Source organism: Octopus bimaculoides, chromosome 11 (assembly GCF_046866305.1).
Source record: "Octopus bimaculoides isolate indiv1 chromosome 11, ASM4686630v1, whole genome shotgun sequence".
Classification (NCBI taxonomy): Eukaryota; Metazoa; Mollusca; class Cephalopoda; order Octopoda; family Octopodidae; genus Octopus; species Octopus bimaculoides.
This window is the reverse complement of record NC_142938.1, coordinates 23,080,699-23,103,702: the sequence shown is the minus strand read 5'-3', so window position 1 is coordinate 23,103,702 and position 23,004 is coordinate 23,080,699. Positions and strand designations below refer to the sequence as shown.

The 23,004-nt window shown below is 35.8% G+C and overlaps 1 protein-coding gene across 1 annotated transcript in view; it reads left to right on the top strand.

Annotated features, from left to right (window-relative positions):
- LOC106871102 (Golgi-pH regulating cation channel) overlaps nucleotides 1–23,004 on the top strand; it is a 65,542-nt gene that overhangs the window by 35,417 nt on the left and 7,121 nt on the right. The window contains exons 5-15 of the mRNA XM_052971629.2: nucleotides 473–517; nucleotides 4,843–4,938; nucleotides 7,629–7,722; nucleotides 9,425–9,486; nucleotides 12,594–12,714; nucleotides 13,794–13,856; nucleotides 14,903–15,002; nucleotides 16,197–16,290; nucleotides 18,656–18,735; nucleotides 20,017–20,123; nucleotides 22,055–22,113. Coding sequence (XP_052827589.1) covers nucleotides 473–517; nucleotides 4,843–4,938; nucleotides 7,629–7,722; nucleotides 9,425–9,486; nucleotides 12,594–12,714; nucleotides 13,794–13,856; nucleotides 14,903–15,002; nucleotides 16,197–16,290; nucleotides 18,656–18,735; nucleotides 20,017–20,123; nucleotides 22,055–22,113 — 921 coding nt within the window. The remainder of the gene's footprint in view (nucleotides 1–472; nucleotides 518–4,842; nucleotides 4,939–7,628; nucleotides 7,723–9,424; nucleotides 9,487–12,593; nucleotides 12,715–13,793; nucleotides 13,857–14,902; nucleotides 15,003–16,196; nucleotides 16,291–18,655; nucleotides 18,736–20,016; nucleotides 20,124–22,054; nucleotides 22,114–23,004) is intronic.

Genomic DNA, 23,004 nt, shown 5'->3' with positions numbered 1-23,004 from the left:
CTTGTCATTTGACGAGAATTTTTGTGCAAAAGTTGGTTAAATTGCTCTTCATTGAATTCAACTGGACGGCCAGAATGAGGTGCGTCTTTGGGGTCAAGATTTCCATTTTTGAATCACGAGTGGTTCTTTCAGCTATGGCACCCTCTCCATACACAGCACAAATATCATAAGCAGCTTTTGTGGCCTTAGAACCTTGATTAAAAGCAAAAAGGAGGAGGTGTCGAAAATGCTCGTTTTTCTTAATTTGACATTCCATTTTAATGATCTGAAAATAAAGAAAATTTAACTAGAAAAAAAACCAAAATAGATTCCAAAATTTAAAAACGCAATAAATTCCAAAATTTTAAAAAATGGCGGGAACTTAGTTGCCAACCCAATAGAAGTCGCTTTATTTTCTTGATTGCTTATACAATATATGTATACCTTGATGGATTCAACTATCTTTTTATTTAATGTTTCTCTCGCTTTTCAGAAATGGAACACGGAAAGTTATGATGTATTTGACATAGCTCGAGAGGTAAAGTTTGACAGTTGTTTTCCATACATAATTAGCAATTGCATAGCTCTTTTATTGTTTTATTGCCTTCTTTCATATTGTTGTTATTTAGTCCCTAAGGTGGCCCTGATAAAGCAGGTATTCTAGCCATGACTGTTCTGTTCTTTTTTTGTTTTGTTTTTTTCCCCCAAGTCAGAGTATGTAAAGACTCTGCTGATTATTAGAATGGTGTTTGTATGGGATATTTTTTTTTATTGGCACAACCATGTGTTGTATGTGTGTGTGTGTGTGTATGTGTAAGATATTGGTGGAAGTTTTTTTTTTTTTTTCTCTTTAGAGAATATTATGTCTATATATATATGTATTATGTATATATATATATATATATATATATATATATATATATAATATATATATATACATATATTATGTATATGTATTATGTATCGTCGACGAGTGACAGGGACCTTCTCTTTGTGGCTGGAGACTTCAACGGTCATGTCAGACGTCGTGCTGGAGGCTTCCATGGCATACATGGAGGCTATAGCTTCGGTTCCCGCAACGAGGAGGGAACCAGACTGCTGGAGTTCTGTGATGCAACCGATCTTATGGTCTGCAATACCAACTTCAGGAAACCTGCCAGTCACCTAGTCACCTACCGCTCCAGCAGACACTCTAGCCAAATCGACTACATCCTCGCCAGAAATAGGGAAAGAGGACGGCTTATAAATGCCAAAACCTACCCTGGCGAAGAATGTACCCCACAACATAGATTAGTAGTTAGCGACTTTGGGATCAAGGCAAAATGGGTGCCCAGAATTAGACAGGCTTGGAGGAGAAGGGTGTGGAAGCTTAAAGACCCTGCAAACGGACAGAGACTTAGAGACAAGTTACTTGAAGCATTTAACGAAATAGAAGGGGATATAACATCATACAACGTGGAAGACAATTGGAGATTTCTGCAAGACAACCTGTTGAAAGCCACCGACCAGATTTGTGGGTGGTGTAAGGTCCCCTCCCGACCCAGAGTAACGTGGTGGTGGAACAAGGAGGTAGACAGGGCTATTAGACAAAAGAAACAGGCTTGGAAGGACTGGAAGAACGGTGGTAGCAGGGAATTGTACCAATGTGCCAGAAGGGAGGCTAGGCGACAGGTTTATTTAGCCAGAGGGGAAGCAGATAAGGAAAGATTTGCCAATGTTCTGCGCCGTGAGGACCAAAGACTCGAGGTATTTCGTGTTGCAAGACAGTGTAGGAGAAAGAATAGTGATGTTGTAGGAGAGAAATGTGTTCGCATGGATGATGGTATGCTTGCATTAAATGAGGATGCAAAGAAAGAGGTCTGGAGATGCCACTACGATAGATTGCTTAATAAAGAGAATGAATGGGAGAAAGAGAGCCTGCCGTATGTCGACCCAATAGAGGCACCAGCTATCCGAGTTGATAGTACCAGGGTAGATAAAGCAATTAAGAGTATGAAGACCGGGAAAGCCCCCGGCCCATCAGGAATCACTGCAGAGATGCTCAAAATATCTGGCAGTGTTGGCTATAGCCTAGTCACCCGTATTACGAACCAGGTGATACACGACGGAGTCATACTCAATGACTGGTGTAGCAGCATCATAGTCAACTGCTACAAAGGTAAAGGTGACGCTTTAGATACAAATAATTACAGAGGCATCAAGCTGTTAGATCAGGTTATGAAAGTTACAGAGAGGGTCATAGCCCAACTAATTAGGGAGCGAATCAATTTAGATGAGATGCAGTTTGGGTTTGTGCCAGGTAAAAGCACTACTGATGCCTTATTTCTAGTGAGACAGTTGCAGGAGAAATACCTAGCTAAGGATAAACCTCTGTACCTGGCTTTCGTTGACATGGAGAAAGCCTTTGACAGGGTCCCCAGATCCCTTATCTGGTGGTCAATGAGGAAACTTGGGATAGAAGAATGGTTAGTGAGAGCTGTGCGAGCCATGTACAGAGATGCTGCCAGTAAGGTGAGGGTTGGAAATGAGTACAGTAATGAATTCCGGGTAGAGGTAGGGGCCCACCAAGGTTCAGTCCTCAGCCCCCTCCTATTTATCATAGTCCTCCAGGCGATCACAGAGGAATTCAAGACAGGTTGCCCCTGGGAGCTCCTCTATGCTGATGACCTTGCACTAATTGCGGAGTCACTATCAGAACTAGAGGAGACGTTTCAGGTGTGGAAGCAAGGATTAAAATCGAAGGGCCTTAGAGTCAACCTAGCTAAAACCAAAATCCTAATAAGTAGGAAGGTAGATAAAACACAAACCCCTTCAGGTAGATGGCCCTGCTCAGTATGTAGAAAAGGAGTAGGTAGTAACTCTATAAGATGTACCCGGTGCAAGCTATGGACACATAAGAGGTGCAGCAACATCAAAGGCAGGTTAACTAGCAAGTTAGTTTTTGTTTGTGGCAGATGTTCAGGTGCAATAAAGACTGTAAACAAACAGGAAACAACTTCTATCTCATTCCAGGGTGAAAAACTAGAGGTAGTCGATAGATTCCGCTATCTGGGCGACCAAGTTAGTAGTGGGGGTGGGTGCGCTGAAAGTGTAGCTGCTAGAATAAGAATAGCCTGGGCAAAGTTTAGAGAGCTCTTACCCCTGCTGGCGACAAAGGGACTCTCACTCAGAGTAAAAGGCAGACTGTATGACGCATGCGTACGAACAACCATGCTACATGGCAGTGAAACATGGGCTGTAACTGCTGAGGACATACGTAAGCTCGCAAGGAATGAAGCCAGTATGCTCCGTTGGATGTGTAATGTCAATGTGAATACCCGTCAGAGTGTAAGTATCTTGAGAGAAAAGCTGAACATTAGAAGCATCAGTTGTGGCGTGCAAGAGAGACGATTGCGCTGGTATGGACATGTGGTGAGAATGGAGGAGGATAGCTGCGTGAAAAAGTGCCACACCCTAACAGTTGAGGGAACCCGTGGAAGAGGTAGGCCCAGGAAGACCTGGGCTGAGGTGGTGAGGCAAGACCTTCGTACATTGGGCCTCACCGAGGCGATGACTACTGACCGAGACCTTTGGAAATGTGCTGTGCGTGAGAAGACCCGGCAAGCCAAGTAAGATCGTTGCCAGTGCCCCTGGACTGGTTCTTGTGCGGGTGGCACATGAGATGCACCATTTTGAGCATGGCCGTTGCCAGTACCGCCTGACTGGCTCCTGTAGGATTTTCGAGCGAGATCGTTGCCAGCGCCCCTGGACTGGCTTGTGCGGGTGGCACATAAAAGACACCATTTCGAGCGTGGCCGTTTTCGTGCGGGTGACACGTAAAAGCACCCACTACACTCTCTGAGTGGTTGGCGTTAGGAAGGGCATCCAGCTGTAGAAACTCTGCCAAATCAGACTGGAGCCTGGTGTTGCCATCCGGTTTCACCAGTCCTCAGTCAAATCGTCCAACCCATGCTAGCATGGAGAGCGGACGTTAAATGATGATGATGATGATATATGTATTATGTATGTATGTATATATATGTATTATGTATGTATATATATATGTATTATGTATGTATATATATATGTATTATGTATGTATGTATATGTATTATGTATGTATATATATGTATGTATTTTCCACATACAAAAGCTAGTTTCCCTGTTAACCTTCCTCTGATATTGCTGCACCTTTTACACTGGGTCTATCTTATAAAGTTTCTACCTACACCTTTTTTACAGATTGAGAAGGGCCATCTACCTGAAGGGATTTGTGATTTGTCTGCCTTCCTATTTAGTAAGACTTGTGTGTGTGTGTGTGTGAGAGAGAGAGAGAGAGAAAGAGAGTGAGACTAGATTGTGTGCGTGTGTGTCTGACTCCGACATATTTTCTGTTTTCCAAATTTTACTAATAAGGTATTGGTCAAATTGAAGACATAGTAGAAGACATTTACCCAAAGTGTATCATTGTGTAATCGAACCCAGAACCATGTGGCTCAAATCAAACTTGTTATACTCCCATCTCTAAAACACATTGCTTCCATTGTCATAGTGAGTTATTACTTTGAATTTAATTTGAAAACCAAGCTTGCCTTTAAAAACTGGTGCAACACCTGTCACCTTAAATTGTTTATCATATGTTTACATTGAAACAAAGGGAAAAAAGTTATGTTTTATAACATTATCAGTTTCTCATTAGAATGACTCCTAACGCATCAGTTTTTTTTTATCAGGCCATTCTGGTTTCCGTTGAGTTTTTTTCTTTATATTTCATTTATTTGTTAATAAAGTTATTTCAATTTTTCATTTCATCCTTGACATGTTACTGTTTTCTTTTCAATTTACAAGTTTACTTGAAATTATAATCATTGCTTTTTCAATTAGAATGTAACGAAAGATATATTGAAACCCAGACGACAGAAACGATCAGTGAAAAGTCCTGCAGCAAACAGCACAGCTGCTACTGTTGCAATGAGAGAGGTGAGTATCAAACAAACATTACTGTTGTAATTTAGCCCCATGTTAGCCTGGCTCAAAAAGACTTAGGATCAAAAGTGTTCCAGCTTTATTTTTCAATGGTAGGGTGTGATTTGAGGAAGATTTGGCTGCTGTTTCTAGAAGATCCCTTGTTGGCTCAAGTTATTACTGTTTGTCATCATCATTTAATGCCCATGTTCCATGCTGGTGTGGGTTTGACTTATTTTTTAATAAAGTGGGTATCAGATATTAGTGCTTATCAATGTGTGAAATGAAGTGATTATTGAGTAGTTGTGTTAAACCTTTAGTGTTCAAACTGGCCATATCCTGCCCAAATATTCTGTTTGTTTTATGTTGAAACTGGCCAGGTCTGGCCTCTTACATCTACCCTACAATATCATTCTAAAAATAAACAATCACATCATTGAAATCTCAAATCTGTGCGATAATGCATGATAAATTCGAAACAATGTAAATAAACAAGCATTACACTTCACAAATTAGTCTGATTACTAAAGGGTTAAGGGAAATTATTGATCAGTTATTACTGATGTGATACTAGTCAGTTAAGAGATGTGGTTGTTAGTAATAGTAAAGATCAGTAATGTATTGTACCAGTGAGTGCAATATCTTTATATAGTTTATCAGAGGAAGTCAATCTGATCAAGTTCATTACTCTCCAGGTTACTGACTTCACTGAAGTTCATATGATATAAAAAAAACCATGAAGTTATGATGGTTAGATCATTTTCCAGAGTAGTAGTAGTAGTGCAAGTAGTGAACTTGATCCAATGAAAATTTTGGTGCAGCTTAGATTTTTCAGAAGTTTATTTTGACTGTATCACGCTTACGTGTTACAAGAAAATATCTTAATATTTATGTGTATGTTGGGTCAAACACGTTTAGAGTTTGACCACTATGGTATCAAGTGTTGTCTCTTTTCTGAATATGTAAGTTTTTGTTGTTGTTTTTTTCGTTTTTTGTGAAATTTAACCCAAATAAATTTTTTTTTTTTTTCTTTATTCACCTATTCATATACTATCCATTTGCAACAAATTGAAAGTTATACAACTCCTCTGTCTTTTGCCCTTCAGCAAAAGATGTTCTTTCTTAAGACTAGCTTTCTCTATTTGTAAAGACCTCAATTGGAATTATATTTGTTTTGATGTTCTAAATTCCAATGGAATTCTTGATTCTACTTTTACAAAATATTTGAGATTGCTTGAAATAGTTTTGAAATAATAATGCTGCAATATTATAAGCATCTGATGATCTGTGAACCACAGTATCGAGTTAAGACTTGAAAGACGGTAGTCATAATGTTTTGTCATCATCATGTTGTCATAGACACTATTACACACAAAATGCCTGTTTCCAAGCATTGTTTTCTGATTGGGTAAAAATAAACTTTAAGCTCTTTGTAACATTTTTCTAAATTTTTCCTGAAACAAGTGAAAATCAGATTCAGTGTGAAAAATTACATCAATATACCAAATTTGAAAATTTTCACTTAGTTTTAAAATTTTAAAATTTCAAAAACTGTGAGCAAAACAAAAAAGACACCAAAGAAACTGCATAACTGGGTTTGTATTATTTTAGTTCTTCATGGATTATTCTGGGATTCTTTCAGATTTCCATGCCAAATTTGGTAAAAGTTTGTTAAGAAATAACAAAGTTGTTTCAAAACAAATAGACAAACTTTCATATTTATCTCATAGATAAGTTGTGAGTTTATGATTTGTAAGGTATGATAAGGTTAGTATGTTTTGTTCGTTTTCCTCTTTTTTATTAAACACATGTTCACTGCCAGAAATGCATGTCTATGACCTGGTTGGTTCTTGGGTCTGTCCAAGCTACACAGCTAAGGTTCATTGGCAACAGCATGAGCATCAAACATTCCCTAATACCCTCCTAAAAGACATTGGCTCATGATGAATTTAGAAATTTACAAATGGATGAGGATAAACATGTCATTTACAAGAAATAGGAATAAATTTCATCATCATCATCGTTTAACGTCCGTTTTCCATGCTAGCATGGGTTGGACGATTTGACTGAGGACTGGTGAACCAGATGGCTACACCAGGCTCCAATCTGATCTGGCAGAGTTTCTACAGCTGGATGCCCTTCCTAATGTCAACCACTCCGAGAGTGTAATGGGTGCTTTTACGTGCCACCAGCACGAAGGCCAGTCAGGCGGTACTGGCAACGGCCATGCTCAAAATGGTGTATTTTACGTTTACGTGCCACCTGCACAGGAGCCAGTCCAGCCGTACTGGCAACGAACTCGCTCGGATGTCTTTTCACGTGCCACTGGCACAAGTGCCAGGAAGGCGACGTTGGTAACGATCACGCTCAAATGGTGCTATTTATGTGCCCCCGGCATGGAAGCCAGACAGCTGGTGAAAATAAAAGCATGTAAATTTAATTAAAATTTTCCTTTTATTCATGAGTCATAACTAACAATTTTGAACAGTTAAAATATTGATTCAATTCATATGACAATAAATTGTGATAAGCCAGCATTTTCTCTTAAAACCAATCCTGGTACTCACTGCTATTAGGGCTGTATAAACCTGCTTTGTGGTTGTGCAGTACTTCCAAGGAATGCTGTATGTGTCAATAATTTCACAAAATAATAAGCATTGTTACAAAGCTGGTGATATAATTTTATATTTTTACTTATATTTCAGCACGAGAAACATTCCTTTGTGGCATCAACATGGCATGACGGACCATACGCCTTTTTCTTAGAAATCACTTCCGATAAGCATTTCACCGCTGATAGTATGTGTTGGATATGTTTCTTTGTCTTTCTCACTTTTTAATTATTTCTAAAGTTTTAATATTGTTAATGTTAACATTTTGAAAATATAGTAGTGAGTTTTCCTGCTCTGTGATGCTTATTTACAGCTTGGAGCACTGAACTAATTGAGACTTTGGTGTTTAGGCCACAGGTAGATTATTATGTTTATATCAGTATATGAACTATTGGTCTTCCTATTGATTCAGCTTTTCACAGTCTCTGTATTGACAGTAAGAATACAAAAACGTTCTTGGTAAAGCTACATGAATTCCTTTCTTCAAGATCTCTAACCACTATATTAATTGCTTCAAGAGATATTATTATTATCTATGATACATTAAAAGTGAAGTTCAGTCTTGCTTGCTTGCAATGTTACACAGCCAAACTGGCACATAATGGTAAAATACTTTGAATAAAATACTCTGAATGGAATAAAACAAGTTTCATGTAAATCAGACCAGTAGTTATTGAGATATTTGGTGTTTTGGAGTATAAATACCCCAAACGGTGCATAATGGGAAAATACTCTGAAAATAACTTAACCCTGAAAGGCAAGAAACTGTAACCTTTCCATTAGACACATTATGATGGGGAAAATATTTTAAAGTGAAAATGACTTTAAAAATATGGTAAATATTTCATAAAAAGACACGTCTGTAACCTCAGTCTGAAATAGTTTTTTTCCATAGGTTTCTTTTGAGGGCATTCAACGTATCCCACCTCCAAAGATTTGGCTGCTATTTCTAGCACGCTCTGCTACCACGTAAGAGCTATTTGTGATAATGGACCTGAAATACCTGTTATGTGGTAGCAGGGTGTGCAAGAAATAGCAGCCAAATCTTTCCTTTTCTGGGGAAAGGCAGCGTTTATGCATGATTTCGATGTCACATTCATTGAAAGCATGCAATATAAAAAGAAAAAAAAAAAAAAACCCCACAAAACAAAACTCCATTGCTGGGAAATTCAGACTTCCCCAGTAACCCAACAGTTAGACTAGTTACTATTTTTATTATCATGAAGACTGCAAGTTGGCAGATCATTAATGTAGGAGACAAAATAGCAGTATTTCTTCCCTCTTTTCATGTACTGAGTTCAAATGCCACTAAGGTTGACTTAGCCTTTCATTCTTTTTGAGGATTGATAAAATAAGTACCAGCCAAATACTGAGATTGATGTAATCAACTAAACCACTCCTCTTAAATTTGCTGGCTGTATGCCAAAATTTGAAACCTTTATTATTACTTTTATTATTATCATAAGGGCAGTGAGCTGGCAGAATTGTTAGCGCATTGGGCTAAATGCTTAACAGCATTTCATCTAATTCTTCATGTTTTGAGTTCAAATTCCAAGGTCAACTTGGCCTTTCACCCTTTCAGGGTTAATAAAATAAATACCGGTTGAGTATGGAGGTTGATGTAATTGACTAGCCCTTCTGTCAAAATTTCAGGCCTTATTATTAACACCATCACATCATCTGTTGAATATTTGGCTTTCATTATTTAAAAAAAATTTTTATGTATCTTTTTCTTAATGTAATTTATATTTAGTTTTCTCTCATAAAACTGTAATGTTGTTGCTGTTAAACTCAGAAAGTCAAAGAGAATTTCTAGGATTATTTCCATTGTGAAGTTTTGTTTTTATCAGAGCCAACTGTATAATGACCTATGTATATTTCATTTCTAGTTACAATTCGAATGTTGGGAAAGCATGGATATTTATCTGCAAATGAGTGGCCCCTTCTGTTGGTAAGTTTAGTTGTTTTTAAAACTTATAATGTTTCAAATTGTTCTTGTTGAATAACCCCATTGTACTTCATGTCTGAAGCTTCGATGAAGCTATAGGATGATACACAAGCATTCATCTATGGGTGCATTGCTTCTTGTAGCAGAAAAAGCTGTAAACTATGACATAATTTCTTATTCCTTCATCGTTTAACATCCACTTTCTATGCTGGCATGGGTTGGATGGTTTGACTGAGAACTGGCTAGTCAGGAGGCTGCACCAGGCTCCAATTTGATCTGGCAAGGTTTCTGCAGCTGGATGCCCTTTCTAACGCCAACCACTCCGAGAGTGTAGTGGGTGTTTTTTATGTGTCACTGGCACGGGAGCCAATCAGGTGGTACTGGCATTGACCACGCTCGAATGGTGCTTTTTACGTGCCACCAGCACGGGATCCAGTCATATGATGGTGCATCATCACCATAAACTTCTTTCATCTCATTGAAAGTCTGTTTTGGTGTATGACCTTTCAAGTATAAGAACCTGATCACTGATCTGCGTTCGACTGCCTCCATTATAACATTTTAGTCCACTTTAGCAGCCATAAAAGACAAACAAATACTAATGGAAAGCTGCCAATTTATAATGTGACATGTAGAAACATGTATAATTATACCTGTATAAGTTCTGTTTCCTGCAATAACTGGAAGTGGGTTAGAGGAAATCTTTAATGAAAACCCCTCGTATATTATTATTTAAAACAGTTTGACTTGGCCCCATGCAGTTTAAAGTTTCATAGGTTTCTTACAGAAGCCTAGTTCATCAGCATGGGCCAAATCAAACTGTTTTAAATAAAAATAATAGTAATAATAGACAATAAGAAGAGCATGATGCGATTTGTAATAGATTGTTTACATAACAGTTTGGATGATATTTCAACAGATCATCTGTCTTTTTCAGATTCAAAATGTAAAATGAAAACAACCGCAGAAACAGAAATTCAAAATATTAATGAGGAAATCTTGCATTCACATTTTAATAGAATGGCATCATCAGTTTTCAATTATATAACTGGTAAAAGGAAAATGACATAGCTAAAATTAGCAAGGAAAGTTAAACTTCCACACATAATTTTAGCAACCAAATTAAAATTTGTTATAGAATTCCTTTAGTATTTAACTGGCACTGAAATTTCACTTGCATTTCAAAAGTGTTACATGAAAGTTACCAGTATATTGCAGAAAATATCCTCATTTCAAACAAATGTTCCTTCAGCTGCCTATTGTAGCCTTTAGACGCAATAAAAATATAACAGAAATATTAACCACTACCTTTAACTTCAAGAAAACTATCATTGGAGTTTCTGAATGCTGCACTTAGAAAAACAGCTGCAAGAGAGGTAAGCCCTGTTCATTGTGCAACAACATGAGTCAAGTCAATTCCATCATGTATCATAACAGAAATGTTATGATTTATATGGAAGGTGGAACATATAAAGATTCTCATTTGGTGTATGCAGCAGAATGCACCAAATGCAACTTGGTTTATATTGGTTGTATAATTAAACAAAAGATTTGATTGGCACAGGTATGATGTCAGGTACAATAACAGTAGTTCCACAGAACTTGCCAAACACTTTACATCAAATGGCTGCAATTTTGAGAAACACCTGGAAGTGCACATTCTCAGAAAATATTCTGAATTCTACACTTTCAGTCCTCAAAGTGCATGAGGACAAATGTATTTGTGAATTACTAATATAATGCCTTGTAGGAATGAATAAAATGATTGGTGAATTTACACAAAACTGTTTGACTAAATATTTTTCCTTTTCTTAATTTTTTTTTTCCTTATTTCTTTTCCTTTTGCCAATTAGAAAATTGAAAACTGATCATTCTATCAAAATATCCTTGTTTATATTTTGAATTTCTGTGTTTCTGCAGTTGTTTTCATGTTAGATTTCGAATCTGAAGAAGACAAATGATCTGTTGAAATATCGCTCAAACTGTTAAATAAATGGTCATTTAAAAATCACATCATGCTCTTCTTATTGTCCATTTACCTTCATGAAGAATTACGTCAATCTTTATAAAATGATGATGATGATGATGATAATAATAATAATAATAATAATAATAATAATAATAATAATAATAATAATAATAATAATAAAGATAATAATAATCTTTCAAACAATAAATGAGGAGACTTAAAATAAAAAGGTGAAGGCAATTATTTCTCCTCATCATTTTACATCCATTTTCCCATGCTTTCATGGTTTAGATGAGTCTTCTCCAGCACAACTTATTACTTGGCCTAAATGTTTGTTAGCTATTTTGGTCTGCCTTGTGCCTGGAGTTTATTAGGTTAGGGCATATAAGTGACCAAGAGTATAATACTTTCCTCTGAATGGTACACCAGTCTGTCACACAATTGACCCTCTCAACATTGCCACCTGTTGCAAGTGCTCATTTTCAGCTATACAATGCATCTCTGGGGCTGGGAGTTGAAACCATGTCTATATGATCTTCAACCCAGTCTCTCACAATGAGGTGATGTTCATTTACCTACATGCTTATAGCAGAGTGAATTTCACTCAAGGAATCCAAGGGCCTGGTTGCAGTGTTCAGTCAGGTTACCTGGCTTTATTTTGTCAGTAATATATGTTGTGTATAAACTGAAATTGTAAGGGTCTAATTTGTCTAAATATGGAATAAAATATTTGTTTCTTATGAGTCAGTATATGTTGTGTGTGTTTGGGTATATGAATTTTGCTGGGTACATACCTCCTTTTTCATTATGTGGTATTTTGTTTACTTGTTATTTTTTCCCAAGACAACCCTAATCAAGCAGACCTATAATGTAAGACAGTTCAGCTGTGACCATCCTGTCTTTTGTATATTCAGGTGCATATTGCAATCTGTCTTTATTTTTGAATATGGTTTGATTTAAGGGAGACTTGGCTACTATTTCAATTTCAGGTCAAGTGGCAGCATAGTCTTCTGTTGTTGACTCCTCTGTTTGGTTATAAGGTGGTTTAGAAATAGTGTGATTGTATCTTCATGTCTGTATGTGTTTCGAGACTATCATTTTATATTATTACATTTTATGTTTTAACATTCTATCACTTCAGTTCTTTGGCATCATGGGACTACTATATATCTTCTATGGCATAGTTTGGTTACTTCTATTGGCCTGCAACTGGAGAGACCTACTTCGTATACAGTTTTGGATTGGTGCTGTTATCTTACTAGGTAAATATTCAGTTTTCTTTTTTGCTTGTTTCTCTCCAACCTACAAATATAACTGCTTCCTATTCAGAATTTGAGCTATTTTGAATGAATACCTATAGTTACAAGGAATAAATAATATTTAACTGATTGGAAGTGTTATGTATATTGTTTTGTCTTGGTATAAAAGATGGGCCACAGCAAATATTCTGCTTAATACCACAAATTTAGTTGTCAGTTGTTTGTCCCTTAGTGGCTGACAGTATATGCATCTCTGATCACAAGCAGAAGTAGTGGGGGTGCATCATAGTCATGTGTTGAGAGGAATTCTTTGGGGTTTGGATAATTTACCTCTGGAAACATGGGTGTTTTGTTCAATATCCTTAAACAACCCTTATTCAGGGACCTTTTGAGCAGGATGGGCTATTCAACCTAAAGAAAATTCTGACTGGGCCCCACCTGCAAGGTCATGCACTGTTCATCTTGATATGAGATCACTATGTCGCGCACATATGGTTGTGATGCATATATGCCTGGTGTACCCTTATCAACAAAGCAGGGTAACAATAACATTACAATCCAATAAACGATATTCCAACAAACTACCAAAACGACACCTTACAACTTCTTGTGATTAAAGCCTACTCTCTCTCTCTGGTCTCTCACTCAGACCAGTACTATTTATAGTTGTTCAGTCAAGTGTATTCATCCAGCGGGTGTCATGACTCTTGCCACAAAACAATATTAGCATATGCATATGAATTATGTGGAAGGTATAAGTGTTTAAAATGATATCAGAAGGATGAACAGTAAAGTGAGCTCTAGTGAGATTCGAATCCAAAACATAGAGGGATGAAACTAAATACCAAAATGTCTTTGGTTCAACATATATTTGACTAATATTATTTTATTAACCCTGTAAAGATGAATGGCAAAACTGATACCAGTGAGATTTGAACCCGGGACATTAAAAAAAGGAAAAATGTAATTGGATATCACATAGTATATTGTCCAGCACTCTACTGCTTCTGTCACTACTCTACTGTTGGTGCTAATAACAATAATAGTTATAATATTTTTTCTTTCTTTCTTTCAAAATGCAGGAATGTTGGAGAAGGCAGTTTTCTATGCTGAATACCAGAGTATCAGTAGCACTGGGGTATCAGGTGAGTATTTTCTTGTATTCTGTATTTTGTTATATGTTGTTGTTTAGTGTTGAGTCAGTACTGGTACGGAGGATAATCAGTTGTTTTGTTGTTTTTTTTGTTTTTTTTTAAAGTATAGTGTATTTAGGGCTGCATTTCTTAATATGTCTCTCCTTTTTTAATGTGGTAAAATGTGATTTGAGGGAAATTTGGATGCTACTTCTTGTAGGCTGAGTGACTAAGTAGAGGCTCAGACTAATATTTTCATTTGTAATTGGATGTAGTTATAGTGGTGTTGACAAGGGAATTTTTTCTCTATTTCATTGTAGAGTTTAGTGTTGTCATCAGTAAAATAGAAGAAATTTTCTTATTGGTTGCGAGGGAAAAACCAGGGCTTTTCTCCGCATTTTTGCAGCTTTACTTATGAATTCTTTTATGATATCATGCACTTGACAGTGACATAATGAAACTCATTATCAGATAAATAACCTGGAAGATAACTAACTATTGTGGGGTACTTTGCTCACATGCTCTGCCTAATACTTGTAATAGAATTTTGATTATCTGACCATACAGTGAGCAGTTCCACCATTTAACCTTACAAACATTGTCGTTCTTATAAAGGGCAAAATAAAGTAAATATTCATACAAGTAGTTTGTTTGGACAGATTACTTCTGTAATTTTTGTCATCACAAAAGTCTTAGTTGATCAACTTATTGTGTAGTTGGCCTACCTGTTGAATAGTTCAAAGTTTGTATGTCATTTACTTTGTGCTGAGTCTTTTGCAAAGATTGTTAGCTCTGAATTCCTCTGTTCATCTAGTGTGCTATTGGGAGGTATACCAAATTTTTACTTGAGTTGAGGTTGTGTGCAATAAAGAGATGACATTGGTACAGTACCACTAATTTCCATGGAATTGTAGAGTCAATCAAATCAATCGCATTCAATTCTCAGTACTTATTTTATTGACCAGGAGAATGGAACTCAAAACATAGGGATGAAACTAAATATTGTCAAGTAAAATTAAAACTTACCTGAAATTGTTTCCAATGTTTTTCTCTTTTAGTTCGAGGAGCAGTCATTTTTGCTGAGTTGGTTTCATGCTTCAAGCGGATGCTGGCTCGCATGTTAGTGGTCATTGTCAGTCTCGGTTTTGGTATAGTCAAGTAAGTATCATACAATTTTTGTTTTTTTTCAGCTTTTCATATTTTTCCTGTTTTTTAATACTAATTAAAGATTGAATGAAAGATTAAATGTTTGAGTGGGTAAGGTTGTCATACATTTAACTTTAGAAGTATGAGATCAAATTTCTCTCTTTTTCTTCCTTTTATTTATGGTTGAGTGAAGAAGAAAGGGTTGTGTTAATGATCTTTGTAAGTCCATCAAGACTGTTGAGATTGATGTGATTTAAACTCAGTTTAAATGTTGCAGATTTGTTGATACGTCTGTGAGCAAAATATTCTTTTACTGTTTTCAGTCATGGGATTCTGGTTATCCTGGGACACAACTTTCAAAGCATTTAGTCAATTATATCAATCTCAGTATTTTTCTAGTAATTTTTTATTGTTTCCTATTTATTATATAATTGAGTTAACCTAGTTTTAGGGAGTCACCTCCCTTTAATGATGTAAATATCTTTGAGTTAGTTGCACAGATATACTGACACACACTCACCCGACACCTCTCTCTTTCACACAAAAACACACACACACACACTTTCACTTGTTAAGTATTAGTTAACGATAGGCTATGGTAGAAATAATTATGGTAGAACCACTCAGAGTTCTATAGGAGCTCTACTTGGTGCTGCTGGTACTGAATTCTGAATCGCATGCTTGCCTCTTTTATTTCATAATTGGAAATTGTGTACTATGAATTCCGAAGAAGTTACTTGGGGTGACCTAATATCTTGTTGAACGTTAATTTATTTCTCACCTAAACCATACAGAAACAGTTACTCAACATTGTCAGTTCATTGTCTTGGCTATAGACATATCATAGTGATATGAACTGTTCTATCAATTCCTAAGACAGTAATCTTGGACCTTCTCAGTTCAGCTAACCACAACTCTGTTTGTTGGAATGGCAGGACTATTAACCCAGAACCACCATGCAATGCTGTATATACTCCATTTTTTTCTTTTTCAGTATCATTTTTTTTATTTAACCTTATACTATCTTTGTACATACATTCCACACTCTGTTTCACATTTCTTTTTTCTTGTCCCTATCATGTACATAAAGGGTATAGTCAAAATTTGACTCCTTTTCTATATTCTCTATTGAAGGGACTTTATCTTACCCAATAATTCACTTTTCTAAGAATCATATATTGTTGTCCATTTTCTCTACACTTATAGACCCCGACTTGGACTCACCTTTCACAAAGTCCTCTGTGTTGGCATATTATACTTCATTTTGGCATCTATTGAAAGTTGCTTACGAGCCTTAAAGGTAAGTTATTTTGCTTCAAAATACTTTTAAAGACTGATTAACTGGAAAGAAAATTCATATGGCAGGTAGATGGTAGAACATTGGACAAAATATCCTGTGGGTATTTGGTTAAGTTTCTATAGATTCTGAATTCAAATCCTACTCTGGTCTGCTTTGCCTTCCATTGATAAAGTTGATTAAATAAGTATTAGGGTCAATGTTGTAGTAGTAGTAGTAGTTTAAATGTGTCTTGCCAAGACACACCCAACACCCTAGGGTGTAAGTGAAGCTTAAGAGATGTTGAAATGTAATTGAAAACTTGGGAATAGAAAGTAGAGAGGGCAATTCAGAAATGCATTCATGTAATACAACACAATACAAACATTTAAATTGCTAGGGTTTTTCTAAGGATGCAGGTGGTATTTGTCAGCACAATCTTTTGGATTTCTTTGAAATATGATTCTCTTGAGATGTTGTCTAATTGTTTCTGATATTCATTTTTTTTATCATAGCGAGAGCACCTACAATAACAGGAATAGTTTTTGCTTTAAGGTGCTGCATTCTTTGTATTTCACTTTCTAGATCCTTATATTTACTAAGCTTGTCAAATTTCTTTACAGATATAGTTTTATCAGTGGGGATACTTACATCTAGCAATCTACAAGTATTTTCTTCACTATATTTAATAATTATAATTATGTCTAGTTGATTAACCTAGACTGTTATGTCAATGTTGACTGAAAAATCCCTGAGGATGGTGACATTTTTACCTTCAACCACTGGCTCATGATGGTGTTCATACCAGTTGGTAGAAGTGTCAATTTTGTAGTGCTTCTATATTTTCCAATGTTAATACCATCCTACCCTATTGTGGCCCGTTTTTATATTCATTTGGTGTTGGCAAAGAAATAAGATGGTTTATTGTTTCATCAAATGTGTTGCAGAATCTGCATTTTGGGTCAGCACCATTTTTAAGAACATTAGTCTAGTAATTTTTGGTAAACATGCTTTGATCTTGTGTTTCCAGTATAAAGTCTTCAGTCTCTGTTTTCAATCATGAACTCTTCAGCCACTGATGGGTTGTTGCTTGATCAGTATCAGCATTTTGACTTCAAAGAGTATATTGTCCATGCAAGGATTTCTGATTCCACCTCTCTTTAGTTTGTTTCTGCCCATTCTTTTTAGCAGTCCACTTGATTTGTTTTGCTAGTACAGTAGCAGTGGTTTCAGATTCTTCATCTAACTCAGGATTAATGCCAAGATCCCTTGTGAATTTACAAGCTTCCATGACAAACCACCTCTACTATTGTTGTTATTGTTAATAATAATAATAATAAGGTGGTGAGCTGGCAGAATCATTAGCATGCCGGGCAAATTGCTTAGCGGCATTTTCTTTAACTTTAGCTGCTTCATCATTCAGCGAAGAAATTGTTTTAACCACAGGATAGCTCTGATTGTAATGGATCTGTGAGAAAAGGCGTTCCAGCCATGGCCATTTTGTCTTATTCTTTTCTAGAAGTAATGAATTCCTAAGCGAACATTATAAGGTAATATAAATTTGAATTTTTGTTTCTTGAAGACGGGAATTTCATTTTTCTTTTTGTCAGGAAGATTTAGTTGCTCTTTCTAGCAACTTGGGCCACCAGGTAAAGGCTTTCTCGTTGTCCCATCTTATTCCCTTCGTCACCTGTTGCTTAGTCCTGAGTTGGATCTGATTGAGCAGATATGATCAAAGATGTCCCAACTGTGATCATCCCGTCTTTCTTCCCAGACATAATGGACTCTACGTGTATATCACAGGATAGAGGTTTTTGTATTCTGTATATAAAGAAGTTTGGTTACTTTTTCTAGCAGGTCATGCAACCACATACAGGCTCCGTCATTGGTCTGTCTCAGTAATAATTTTGTTGTTATTTAGCCTCAAATCAACCCTGATACAGCAAACCTTTCATCAAAGACATTCCAACCTTCAGCAAACCGTGTTTTTAGAGATAATCTAGGACATTATGTACAATGGGCGTGTGATTTAGGTAGGGGGATACTTTGGCTGCTATTTTTAGTGTGTCAAGTGACCAGGTAGAGGCTTTCATTGGTTTGATTGCGTGATGAGATGTTTTTACACATATGTATATATATCATCAGCAGAAGTTAGAGAGTAAGTCAAAAGCTGAGAGTTTTGTGTATTGGCACTTATCAAATGCGAATTTGGCCATTGTCACTCTGTAACTTCTGCCTATTATTAATGTGTGTGTGTGTGTGTGTGTGTGTGTGGATAGATAGATAGATAGATAGATAGATAGATAGATAGATAGATAGATTTTAACTCACTGAGGAAATAAGAAATTGTCTGATTTTATTTTTATTTTTTCTTTGTTTTTTTCCACAGTCCAAGAGTGACCAATCTAAAGAACTGATGTTAGCCAATGTTCCTTTAGCTGTTGTTGATGCTGCTATTTGCTGGTGGATATCCTTTACCATAAGCAAATTCATTTTTAGACGTGTTTTTTAAATATTTTTTTTTAAATTGAGATATATTGAAATATATTGCTAATTATATTATAAGATTGAAGCATATTGCTAACTTATTCTACTTGATCTCACAGCCTGTATACTCTAAACTTTCCTTCTCAACTATATTTAATGTACTGCTTCTAATTGCTAATGAAACTAATTTGTTGCTAACTCTTTACCCTCCATCATATGTAAATTTTCTTCCACTCTCAATATGATGTTAGTTTGTTAGGCCATGCAACATGTTGCTAAACTGGTATCTGCCATCAAAAGTTAAGATAGCAAAAGTTATTGTGAGTACAGTTCTATATTTAAGAGATGAGGAATTATGCACATAATTTGCATTATTTACATTTGATGGATATTTGTCCTAATCTTGCTTGTTGTTAATACGTTTTGGTTGATATACTCTCCAGCCTTCTTCAGGTGTCTTAGAGAAATTTCGAACCTGGGTTCTCATTCCTAAGGTATTTTTCGATGTTATTATTATTATTATTATTATTATTATTATTATTGTTCAGGTCTCTGCTTGGAATCGAACTCTGAATCTTGGGGTTAGTAGCCCGCGCTCTTAACCACTACGCCATATGCCCATGGGCATTTGGCGTAGTGTATAGGTATATCAGCTGAAACATTGTGTTAACAGCAAACAAGATGAGGACAAATATCTGTTGAATGTAAATAATATTATCTTGAGTGTTGCACTCATGACTGAGATTGTGGTTTCAATTCCTGGATCATGTGGTGTGTTGTGTTCTTGAGCAAAACACTTCATCTCACATTGGTCTGTGATCACTTTGACATCTGACATGTGGTACACCGTGCATCTTGTTCAGGCAATGTCGATTTGATGGAGGGAGTGAGCTTGTGTACAGCACATACATTTGATCACTATAAACAAATAATCCATGCAGGTTGTTCAGCAAGAAATTGCAGAACTGTCTTTCTCAGACTATGAGAAACTACCATCATCATTATATAGTGCTAATTACAACTGATTACACTAGTAACTTACCCACTCTACTCATCCTGTTACTTATATGCAGTGTTCTTCTCCATGTATTGCTAACTTAAAGTATTGATATGTTGGCAACTTGCTAACTTCAAAACCCATTGATATGTTACTAACTTGTCTTCATCTTTGCAATATGATGCTATGTTCCCTTTCCGAGTATAACATATATTAAACTACTGGACACTAAAAAGACAAAATATTTTTTCTTAATGTCAACACATTTTCTCTGGCCTTGTACAAACCACCAGAACACTGCGACTACGAAGAAACATAGTGAAGCTTTCACTCTATCGACATTTCACCAACACACTTATATTTGCAGTTTTGGGTAAGTAAAAATATCAGTCTGCTCTTTAACCCTCTTGTTACCATATTTCTGTTGAGATGCTCTGTGTTTCTTTCAATTTAGTAAAATAACTTACATATCATTAAGCTAGTGTTAGGAACATAAATTGTGATTAAGCTTTGGTGGAAGATTTTAATTCAGAACTTTTGAAAACAAGACATTTGTACTTTTGAGCTAGAGGCAATTTCATCCGGGTTGGTATCAAAAGGGTTAATGCCACCGTCATAGTCTTGTTCACAGCAGAGTTTTCAAGTTTTTTCAAGCAAACTGAAGGAATTGTGTGATTATAGAAAACTTTGAGTGAATTGTTCAGGAGAAGGACCATGAGTTGTTAAAGTTGGTTCTTTCAGAAATCACAATAACTCACAGTCACAGTTTAAATTTGTTTTTTGTTGTATTACACATTTGACATGAATCTTCTCTATAAAACAAAATAGTAGTTTGAATCACTATCTGCTCGTTGTTGGATAGTGAGATCAAACCTTGATATATTTCTCAGTAGAAGACTTTATATTATACCTTAACCTAGTAAAACCATTTGAGATAAATTATCAGATCATCTTATAATGTTATATCTAGAGATACATTGATGACTCATCTAATTAACTCTTAATACCATGTTACCAGAGCTCCTAAATACTCAGGACTTAAAGAAAAATGATAGGACCTTTGCCTATCACAAGCAATTTTCCCCTAATCCATAAGTTGGTAGTTTCTTATTCATCTGTTTTATTTCTATTAAACCTGTTTGTTTCAGTAATTTTTATTGTGCTATAATCTACAAGTGGTTGTCTGTCAAGGGTTTGTCCTTATCTCTTTACTTTTCATTCATGTCATTAAGGCAACCTCTGTATGATGTAACATATGTTTACATCATATTTGACACCATTGTAGATATGTGTCACTATTGAGGTTCATTACACCTATTATCATATCAAAGAACTCTCTGTATTTATGATCCATATTGACAGACCAATAGCTATATTTATATTAGAAGATACTATACTGATATATTTATATTGAGGACATCATATAGTTTTGACTATATTGGTGAACTCTATATGATTAACATCTCTACTGAAGGACACCATATTTTAACCCTTTAACTGTTAAATTAGATTTCATGGTTATTCCAGTAATGATGTTAAATATCTACCAAAAAGTAGAATTGGGATTTTCTGCAAATCATATTGCCTTAATAAACTTTACATATCTCAAAAGAAACCAGTTTGAAATATGACATTCCTCAACTAAAGATAGATTAATATATAAAACTACTTTCTACAGTTAATAGTAATGAATTTTTGGAATGGATATGTCTGCTCTCGACAGTGAAATGGTTAATGTCTATGATGTGAGACATCATATATGCCTCCATCTTGAGGAAAAGAGACACCATAGATTTATATTCATTTCTGATAATACTGTACAATCAATAGGGGGATCACATGACAGCTTTGAGAATGATTCAAGTTGTTCAATTAATGAAACCACTTCAGCTATTTCAGTAGAGTAAAACAACAACATTTATGTAATTACATAATTAACATACAATGCATTAATTTAGGAGTGATGGGTTACCTATTTCTTCAAAAGAAAAACATGCAAAATGGAAATCAAAATACTGTTACTAATTTAAATATAAATGGAATAGAAAGGAGAAAAAGACAGAGAGAAGAGTTAACTTAGGGATATAGTAAGATTCTTGCTGAATGTGCTGCACAATTGGATTGAAACTGAGACCTCATGATTATGAAGTCAACATTCTCAGCATTGAATTATGTTTGCACTCAATACAGTTATATCCATCTTAGATGATACAGTTATCCCATGTTAGGAAGTGCCATACAATTTTTGCCTTATGTAAGTTGTGACATCAACTTGAAACTAATATTTCACTCTATTTGTTGCAGCGTCCATATCTTACATGGCTTGGTCAATATCCCAGCACAAGCTCAAGTTCTGCCTTACAGTAAGTATCTTTCAATTAACACCTTCATTATCTTTATCCAGGGTTGTTTTTGTTGTTGCTTATTAAGGTCAGCCCTCATTATTGTTTATTCAGGTCAGCCTTCATTGAGCAGATTTAGAATCAAAGGCATTCTAGCTGTGATCAGCCAGTTCATTTTCAGTTGGGCTAACTGTTTTACATAAAATGTAAGTTCATAAAGTGTGATTCTAGAAGGAATTGACTGTTATTTCTAGTAGTTTGTGTAATCATGTGGATATTCACATGTTGGTCAGGGCTGATGTTGTTTAACCCTAGGTAGTTCTGGTCAGGCAGGCATGGTCAAGTCAGTCTAGCTGTTACCATCTCAAATTTATGGTTAGGACTACATTGTCCAGTTTGTCTTCCATCTTTAAAGATGTTTGAGTGTGATTTGAGGAAGTTTTTGCTACTATTTCTAGCAAGTTAGCAGCTGTATAGAAGCTTCTCTGTTGGCCAAAATAACTGAAAAAAGATCTATCAGAAATGTATATCTCCTTGTGATTGAAGGAAAGACATCACCTTTTACTGATTTACAGATCTGCACATTTAATTTCTACTGTAAATATTGTATTGTTCCTTATTCATTGTGCCTCTTTTTATAACTTCACTTATAACATAGTATCTGCAGCAAATACAGATATTATGTACTAAATACTTAGTACATACTATGCTCAATACTTAATATTGGGCATATATTGTGCCTATGAAAGACAGTAAGTTTGTTATGAAAGCTAGTTGAACTTTCTCATGAGCATAGATAGCTAGTGGTACCACAGTGAACATGTAGAGGTATAATTTCACTTCCATTAGAAAACTGCTGCAGCTTCCCCGAGTCTCGTCCAAACATTAATTTCATCATCATTGTCACAAGAA